Genomic DNA, 10389 nt, shown 5'->3' with positions numbered 1-10389 from the left:
TAAATCATGCTTAATTAAACTTAAAGTTTAATATAAATGAAGCGACTGGACAGTTCAACTCTGAGCTGGAGAAATGACAAGTTTTAACCCCCGCCATTCTGAAAAGCTCACTGCAAGGGATATTTTTAAACATATAGAATACCCAAAACAAAGACAGACAGACATGTTTTAGTTTGGAATCTTTTGAGATAAGGTTATGATTCCAGGCTTACAAAAAGTCAAAATAATGTTTTAATTATATGCCTAATTTATTAAATGCTTTTTTTCTGTGAACAATTAATAAATAAAACTAAATAATGGGAAATGTTTCTTTTCGTTAGTTTTTTTTTTTTTTTCCACCAGATTAAAAAAAACATTTCAACTGTTATATTGGTTTTAAAAAATAATGTTGATATGTTCTAACCTACAACAATAGGAAGACAAAAGCTAAGTATTTTTTGAAGATTAGAGTTGGCCAGCTTAATAAATCCAGAAAAAACATTTCAATAGAGAAAAGTCCAGCTAGGGATTTGGCCAAAAACTTCTAAAATTAATCTGAGAAAAACACCTTGAATTGGCTTCCTCTGTCCAACATATTTGTCTATTCCTCAATTGTATGGTCAAAGAGGCTAACCAGTAAGATATTTTTAGTTTTGCCCATTTGTTTGTAGGATCCGACATGCACGCTATGTGAACAGGTGAAGGTGTAAGTCGCTCAGCCATGAAGCCACAACGGAGCCACAGATGGCAAAAAAAGATTCTGGAGCATTTACAATGTAAATTTTAAAACCCAAAGAATGTCCATCGATTTCACTTTTCCTCTTCAACTTTCAGAGAAATGAAACCAATCTTTTTTAGTCATTCAGCTTATACAGTTTATAGGTGGAAAATCCTCAAATACATTACCCCTATGTTACAACTAAATGATATTTTTTTACAAACTCAACATAGATCGACAAAACAAAAACAAACAAATCCACAATTATAAGAATCATTCAAGATGAACAATTTTGATGTCTGAGGTTCAAAACAATAGGGAAGCGACGCTGAGCATTTATACACACAACAGTTTAAAACAGCCACCTGCTACTTTCATATCTTTACTTTAGAGGTGATTGTCAGTAGTGCAGCTTTTTCAGCATTCATCTTGCACTGACAATAGCAGCAAGACATACTTATATATTCCTGCAAAAATAATGTCCGTCCATCTGGTAAGTGAAAGATTCCTAATTTTCTATATATTCAGTTATAATCCATTTAGAGCTAAATGAGTATTAGGTAGATCAGAAATGTTGTATTGTACTGATGTGGCTTCATTAGAATATTATTTGAAACATTTTATTTTAGTAATGTTATTCAGAAGGTGCAACACATATATAGATTTATTACACACAGCGTGATATATTTCAAGCGTTTATTTATGTTAATTTTTATTACTTTGGCTTACAGCTGATGAAAACCACAAATTATCTTGTTCAAAAAATATGTTTTACATAAGCCCAAAAAAAGAGTTTTGATATATTATCGTTATGTTTTGACAATGGTGTAATAGACACAATCATGGGGAAGTCTGCGGACTTCACAGTTAACCAACAGAACATTCCTGGGTAAAAAAAAAGTGTTCTAAACTGGCTGGCTTTTCAAAGAGCACTGCATCCAAGTATATAGGCAGAGAGGTGAGTGGAAGGAAAAATTACTTTTGAAAGAGATTCAAAAGCAACAATGATTACTGCAGCCTTGAGGAGATTGTGAAGAAAAGTCCATGAGTTTAGAGAGTTTCCAAACATGAACTACAGCTGGATCCAGTCCCTTTAGAGGAAGATGAGAGACACCAGAACCAACCATGCAAACCAGATAAAGGCTGCTCAGCTGAGCCACAGGCTGAATGCCTCCATCTCACGCAGCATTTATGCCTTAGTTAATCATGCAAAAGAGCCCTGATTAAGTAGTGAGTGCGTATATCGTACATTACATGGAAATACTTTTTGGAAGACTATTATTTTGTTGGTTGCTTTTAATCTCTGAATTTTCTAAGAGACAACATTTTGGCATTAGCTGTAAGCTCTAATTGCCTTATCTAAATGAACAGAAACAAATGGTTGAAATATATCACTGTGTGTAATGAGTCTATAAAACGTACTGGAGGAGATGAACTATTTAAATATATTCACTTAAATATATATAGTTGGTAAGAAATGGTTAATCACTTAAACATAATATGAAAATTTATTGAAAATGTACTGTTCTGATGAGTTTTTGTTGCACTGTAAAGCAAAATATGTGAAATTTAAATTACTTCAAATATTCATGTATAAATAGCACTCTTTATGTTTTTCATGAAGTCACTTGTTTTTTACAGATGTGTGCAGCCCTGCTGGGTCTAGCCTCGTATTGCATTCAAACAACAAGTGGCATCTCTTACCCGAAAACACTGCCATGCGATGTTAGCGAGGTCAACAATGGGACTGCGGTGAAAGTGGACTGTACCAAAAGAAGTCTCAAGGAAGTCCCCGTCGCCATCCCAGGAGAGACTACCAATCTGACTCTCACCATAAACCATATTCCAACATTGAACTCAACCTCTTTTCTGGGTCTGGACAACCTGACAGAGATTGACATGAGGTGCAATTGTGTACCCATAAAAATCGGTCCAAAAGACAACGTGTGCACAAAGAGTGTGACCATTCAGGAGAATACCTTCACTGCACTGAGGAATCTGCGGGCACTGTATCTAGATGGGAATCAGCTTGACAGCATTCCTAAAGGCTTGCCATCAAACCTTGTCCTTTTGAGTTTGGAAGTGAATCACATTTTTTATATTTCTAAGGAAAACCTTTCTGAGATCTACAATGTTCAGTGGCTTTACCTGGGACAGAACTGCTATTATCGCAACCCCTGTAATGTTTCCTATGGTATAGAAGATGGTGCGTTCTTACATTTGGAAAATTTAACATTACTGTCTCTTAAGTCAAACAACCTATCCTTTATTCCCTACAGATTGCCTACAAGTTTAAGAGAGCTGTATCTATACAATAACAATGTTCAAAAGGTCTCAGATGAAGATTTTAAGAACTTGACAAACCTTGAGATTTTAGATATAAGTGGAAATTGCCCTCGATGCTACAATGCCCCTTTCCCATGCACCCCATGCCCAAATAATGCACAACTAAAAATCAGTAAAGGAGCTTTTAAAATGTTGACAAAATTGAAAACATTACGTTTGCACAGTAACTCACTAACCTGCGTGCTGCCTGAATGGTTTACGAACACAAAGGACCTGAGAGTCCTTGACCTCTCATCAAACTGTTTAGCCAGAGATATCGGGTTCACTACCTTTCCTGTGTTCCTACAAAAACTAGAAGAACTGGACCTGTCTTTTAACTATGAGCTCCAGAGGTATCCTCAAACTCTGAGACTGAGCGACAGTTTCTCCTCCCTGAAGTCTCTTAAAATTCTCAGGCTAAAAGGCTATGTGTTTCAGCAACTAAAGCCAGAGAGCATCGCTCCCTTAAAACATCTACCAAATCTGGAGGTTTTAGATCTGGGCACAAACTTTATCAAAATGGCAAACCTCAGCATTTTGATGGAGTTAAAAAGCTTTAAAATAATCAGTTTGTCTGATAACAAAATATCATCTCCCTCTGACGATCAAAACATGTTTGGTTTTACTGGGGGAGAGCCCAAGCTGTGGTCCCCCATGTCAGCTGCTGATCAGTTCCAAAACAAAGAAGTGAGAGAGATTCATTACTTCAGATATGATGAATATGCTCGCAGCTGCCAATACAAAGATAAGGAACTTGGAATCATTACATTATTTGTCAAGAAGGAATGTAGCAAATTTGGCAAAACCTTGGATGTAAGCAGAAACAACATATTTTTCTTGCATTCAAGGTTTTTAAACCTGGAGGAGTTGAGGTGCCTCAATCTGTCTGGAAACGCCATGAGCCAAAGCCTGAATGGAACTGAATTTAGGAATCTTTCTAATTTACAGTACCTGGACTTCTCATCAAATCGCCTGGACTTGCTGTACTCCACTGCTTTTAAAGAGCTAAGCAATCTGGTCATCTTGGACATCAGTAAAAATAACCATTATTTTGAATCAGAGGGCTTGACTCATATGCTTAATTTCACTAAGAATTTAAAAACACTCAAGATACTGCTGATGAATCACAACAAGATTTCTACTTCCACCAACACAGAAATGGAAAGTGAATCTTTAGAGAGGTTAGAGTTCAGAGGGAACAGGTTGGATATGCTGTGGAGAGATGGGGACACAAGATACATCAACTATTTCAAAAAGTTACTTAATCTGAGAGTGCTTGACATTTCTTCCAACAACCTTCGTTCAGTTCGACAAGAAGTCTTCAGTGGTCTGCCAGACAAGCTGTCTGAGCTTTACATCAAAAAGAATAAACTGAACTTTTTTGCATGGGGGGAACTACAACTTCTCCGCTCTCTGAAAGTCTTAGACCTCAGTGGAAACTACCTAACCTCTGTTCCAAGGATGCTGTCAAACTGTACCACATCACTTGAGAAACTTGTTTTACATGACAACAAAATCCTAAAACTCACACCCAATTTTCTCCAGGTTGCTTTTAGTTTAAAATATCTGGATCTTAGCTTTAATCTTATAAAGCACATTGAGCAATCCAGCTTCCCAGATGATGTCATTAAGCAGATGGACATGTTGCTTCTGCACAAAAACAGTTTCGTGTGCACGTGTAATGCCTCTTGGTTCATCACTTGGCTGAACAGGACCACAGTGACCATCCCCCGACTGGGAATAGACGTTAGCTGTGCTTCTCCAGGAGTGCAAAAATATCATCTTGTGGTCGCTGTAGACCTGCAGGGCTGCCAACACCCCTTCCTGTCAATCATTCTCTACATTCTCATGACTTCCCTCCTCATTTGCTTCCTTACTCTGTCCATCTCTAGTCACCTCTTCCTGTGGGACGTCTGGTACATTTATCACTTCTGCAGGGCTAAGCTCAAAGGCTATGGCCGCTTGTATTCTCAGAGTGCCGTCTATGACGCCTTTGTGATGTATGACAAAAATGATCCTGCAGTGTCAGAGTGGGTGATAAAGGAGATGTGCCATCATCTGGAGGAGCATGGAGACCACCAATTGACACTGTGTCTGGAGGAGCGAGACTGGGTCCCTGGTTGTCCCCTGATTGACAACCTCTCACAGAGCATCCACAAGAGCAAGAGGACTGTGTTCATTGTTACCAAAAAATACATCAAAGGGGGTCATTTCAGAACAGCCTTCTACATGGCCCATCAAAGACTAATGGATGAAAAAAATGACGTTATCGTGTTGATTTTTTTAGAAAATGTGTCTTGCAATTCAAAGTATCTGCGCTTACGAAAAAGACTGTACAAGCGGTCTGTGCTCGAGTGGCCGACAAACCCCCAGGCTCAACCATACTTCTGGTTCAGCCTCAGGAGTGTATTAGCCACTGAGGGCCACAAACAATATAGCAATCTCTTTAAAGAGACACTCTGAATGGATGACAATATATAGTTTTCAAAAAAGAAAGGCAAATTGTGCTTGATCAAATGTTTCTTTTTTGTAACAATGCTTCGTGGCAACAAATCTTTAGAAAGCCTGATAATAGTTATTTAATATGGTGCCACATTTGCATGAAAACTACATTTCTCAGTTAATTAGCAGAGTAGAGTGTGTGACATGTGCCAAATAACCTCTGCCAATGACAAACACCTTATTTTGCTTTTTACTTTTGTTTGGTGTCGCTTATTAGATTAAACGTCGGAGGTTTAAAGAAACAAGACATTTTAGCAATATAGCCATTTTACAATTAATAAATAGAGTGTGGGAAACAGTACACAGCCACAACAGCATGGCATGACCCACTCCTGCTGGTCACCAGCTTGGTCATACACTGATGTGGGATGGCATTTCTTTCTTCAACCAGCATTTGTCACAAGTCAGACAATGTGGCTGTGTTGGTCACTCTGGTATGAAAAGCATACCCAAGCTGATCCCACAGGTAGTGAGGCTGAAAGAAAATAGATTTTTTTGGAATAAGTATTTTTAACTATAATGAACTTTTGTGATTTAGTTAGTTTTTCTCATATAATTTAATTAGACTTAAGCTGTTGATGTGTTTTCAATCTTCAATAAACAAAAATTTGTTTTGTAAAATATATCCATGTCAAATTATTTTCACATTCATAAACCAGTCTGTATGAAAATGCTGTCTGAAGAGTGAATCCTTTTTTTTCTTTTTGGGGTGTGATATGACACCCACTGTAAAAACCTCTAAAAAGACAACCATCATTGTCATTAAAAAGATGCTGAATAACTGGAGACCTCAAACAAATACTACACATTAATCCCCACAAAAGGAAAAAAATGACAAAGTCCCAAAATGACAAAATGGAGAAGTAAAACAGAAATAAAACCAGTAATGACACAGAAATACCAAAAGAGAACCGCAATCATTAACTTAAAAGTGAAAGTTTCCTGAAAAATATATATACACCGAAAATTGTAAAATAACCCTAAATATGTTATATTTTAGAATCCTTAAAGAAGGTACCCTTTGCTGTAATGACTGAAATAGTAACCTCTGGCCGTCTCTCAATGAAAGTTGAGGAAGTTCTTTCAAGACTCTTTAGAAACCATTCCAAGTAACCACCTCCTGAAGATCATGGAGAGAATGCCAAGAGAGCAAAGCATTGTTGTGATTATGAATCTGAGAATAGTATTTAATATTTAATATTAATATTTTATCAAATAATATTTTGGTCTGTTAAGAGTGGTCCTGTGAATACCGGCCGTTAACATGCAAAATTCTACAAACACAGGGGTAACACATCTAACTAAGCAAAATTCAACTAACGGCAGTGGGTATGTATTGAATCAACCAGCAGTTTATGGCAAAAACAGAAGAAGGAATGAGAATATGAAAAGGGGCGTGGTGGCGAGTGGTGGGGGGTTGGAGCGCAGCTCCGACTGTACTCAATGATCTTCTGATCATAAAACTTCCCCCCAACTCCTGAGCACAAAGGATTCTAACTTTTGGCGGCAAGCTAGCACAGTGAGATTAAAGACAAAGGGGAAATGGAGAATTTTACCATGAGGTCGTTTAACAGTCCTGTCTTACAATGCACCCGCGTTGACTCTCAGATAGTAAACACAAGCAGCTCTAGGACCGTGGCGGATCCCGATATCAAAATAACACATCAAAGTTTCAATAAGCAAGGTTACATGCACATATCATTCAGAACACATGAGATCCTAACCAGCGATTCTGATCGCTTCTACAACCTCTGACCCTGCCCGGGCCTTCTGATAAAGAAATAAAAGATTAAATAAAAGATGGGTTTTACTTGTTGAAGCTTCCTTCGGAGCAGCGAGTGGGAGGAAAAAGGGGGGCTGAGTGTTGTTGCGCGTCCGCAGTTACACTCCAAGAGAGCGGTCAGTCCCGTCCTTTGGTCTTCTTGACGAAAAGGAAAAAATAGGAGCTGACTATCAGCAGTCGACTAGGGATGAAACACGATGGCGGTTCGTTTCCTCGAACTCCGTGTTTTAGTTACGTGTTAAACTCACGTCTTCGATCGGCAGAGTGAAATTCCTGGCCTTCCTAGTCCAGAAACCTCAGTTATGAATTGTTCGTTGGCCAAAGAGAGAGAGAAATAACTGAAAACTCCACGTGGGATCTCTGTTACTTCCAAGGACGCTCCAGTTGCGTGGCGACCCCGTCAAGATTGCCAGCTGGAAAGCGAGTTTTAAAAATGTCCGCCTTCCTATATAACGTCTTCTGACGTGAGACTTGGGGCGTGTCATATCAGCCGCCTTGTCCTGGATACAAAATGGCCGCAAGCATCAGGAGGCCTGGTGTCTGTGCAAGTAGTCCAATATTCAGCAACAAGTGGTCCAACATTGTCCTTATTTTCCATCTTAAAGTGTTTCTGCCACAGCTTCCATGCACTCTGTGATAATTTCCCAGTCAGTGAAAAGCTTTTTGTGTTTTCGCAAAATCCACTGTTCTCACATTGAACACTCGTATGCTCACTGTTGTTCTGTAACAGACCGCATGCTTCTGTCCATTCATCTTTAAATGTGTGATTCTCATAGTCCCCTTTACTTATTTTTGATTACACCATCTTCTATTAGTCACTCATCTGTGCACCAAGTCATTGAACTATCAGCAGGCATGAGCTGCCAAGCTAGTAACTTAGCAACCCGCGTTCAAGGACCCGCATAGCTTCTTCTTTGTCGTTTTTTGGTGGTTGGCGTACAACGATGTGGTGCATTACTGCCACCAGCTGGGTTGGAGTGTGGACCAGAATGTCCCTGACCTAAACAGCTGCCGGAATGTTCAAAAGTCAGACCCGGCAACGGACAAGAATACAATTTTTATATCTACAAAGTAAATGAGAAATGGCTTTACAGTTAGGGTAGGAGCAGCAGCCCTGACTGAAGCAGCTTATTGCCTGATTTGCATCAAGTGCAGCCTGGGGCCAGGCGATCCACAGGGCTATACCATATAAACACAAGATGCACTTGCAAGTGAAGTTAGACATTGTTGGAGAACATGCGGTAATATATAAATGTTTAAAATCAGGCTGGATCTGGATTGGACGGCACGTAGGTACGGATCCAGACCCTGGTCCGCTAATCCGTGACCTCTGGATTACATTGTATGGATCAGAAAAACACATATAAAGATTCCTAGATTGACAACTGAGGTCAGATGTGAAACACAAGAGAAGGACAGGAACAAACCATTGATATATGCTGAGCCCTGGTTCTGGCAAAACCTAAGAAATATTTTAAGAGTGGATAATCAAATCATACAACAAGACTTATACAAAAGTCTTCAGCATGAAATAATTGGCATTTTTTTGGACTTTCATTTTGGCTTTAAACGATTTAAGTGTTTGTTTCTAAACCTCAGAAAATATGAGAGTTATACAGCTTTTCAAAATTTAACACTGACTCACTGATACCTAAACTGCATAGAATTTGTAAATCTTAAAATAGATAAATAAGGGGCTGCATGGTGGCACAGTTGATAGCACTGTTGCCTTCCAGCAATAAAGTATAGAGTTTTAGTTCTGGCTGGGGTTTTATGCATGTTTTCCCTATGCATGCATGTATAGGTTCTCTCCTTGTTCTCTGGCTCCTCCCACTGTCCAAAAATATACGTATTAGTTAAAGTGATCTCCCTAAATTGCCAAGTCTGAATATGTGTGTGCATGGTTATCAGTCCTGTGTGTCTCTGTGTTGCCTTGTGATAGATGGCAGTCTCTCCAGGGTGTATCCAGCCCTTCTCCTAATGACTGCTGGACATAGGCACTCATCCCCTCATCTACCCCCACAACGCAACAGCATACACCACCCTGTATAGATTTAAGAGTATACACAATAAATAGATAGATTGTGTAAATAAATCAGTTCAGTCTAACTGTAATTATTTGTGTCCATGTAACCTAAAAAAGAAATCTTCACTGAAGTACTATCCACTTATTTTAACTCAAAACAATGATAGGGGTGTGTGCATATCAAGTCCCCTGACTTTCCCATTTGGGACTGAAGTTTTTAGTCCAACTGCTGCATTTTTGATCTTAGTTTGCAACTGTCATTCTTCTGTGATAACTTTAAAGCTCTAATTGCTAATTCAATCTGAAATTACTCACAAAGAAAGGGTTGGCAATTAGAAAAGTTTTAATGATGTGAAATTACATGGTTATTTCTTTGGCGCTCGGACCTGGGAGGAAGACATGAATGCTGAGAATGACATGAGCTAAGATGATCATTTGTAAGGCTTAGATTTAGATATGTCTTCCCCCTGATCCGACACTGGTGGTGCATTGGCGGCCAGGGACCGAGGAAGCAAGGAGTAGATGTGAAGGAAGATGGTGGAGGTGGGGTGGACAAGTGATGGGCTCAGCTGACAAGCAAGGATGAACACAGCTGAAGGTCCTTTAAAAGCAGGGCGTCGGAAGGTGATTGGATGGAGAATCAGGTGGATATGATGCTGATTGGAAGGCCGGGAGACGCACAGAAGAGTCATTGGAAGGTGGAGGTGGTGAAGGTGAGTCTTTCATTCTGAATTTTCGTCTAAACTCCATTAATGACTGTTATACTCCTTGCAATGAATATACTATTGAATCATGAATTTTATACTTACAATGATTATAAATATTACAATAGCTACAGTGAAATTTTATTTTTCTAAAATATTTCAATGTGGGTTTTATGGAATTTAGGACTTTGGAGACCAACTTGCTATTTGTCTAAAAAGCACAAAATGGTCTAGGAAAAAAAACACTTTGGAGTTACTACTCAAAGATGAACCATGTAGACCTACTTATTCATTGTTCCCAGGACCAAAACTTAACAAGAGCATGGTAGTATTTAGTGTCTGCTATGCTCAG

At 38.9% G+C, this 10389-nt stretch overlaps 1 protein-coding gene across 1 annotated transcript; it reads left to right on the top strand.

The window, feature by feature from the left end:
• The first annotated feature begins 2338 nt into the window (after positions 1–2338).
• On the top strand, positions 2339–5876 carry tlr7 (toll-like receptor 7). The gene has a single exon (XM_047371048.1). It carries the CDS (start codon positions 2339–2341, stop codon positions 5483–5485), a length of 3147 nt encoding a protein of 1048 aa, XP_047227004.1. The 3' UTR covers positions 5486–5876.
• Positions 5877–10389: the final 4513 nt, after the last annotated feature.

This window comes from Girardinichthys multiradiatus, chromosome 7, assembly GCF_021462225.1.
Source record: "Girardinichthys multiradiatus isolate DD_20200921_A chromosome 7, DD_fGirMul_XY1, whole genome shotgun sequence".
NCBI classification, from domain to species: Eukaryota; Metazoa; Chordata; class Actinopteri; order Cyprinodontiformes; family Goodeidae; genus Girardinichthys; species Girardinichthys multiradiatus.
Note: the sequence above shows the minus strand (reverse complement) of the source record. Positions and strands in the feature narration are given on the sequence as shown.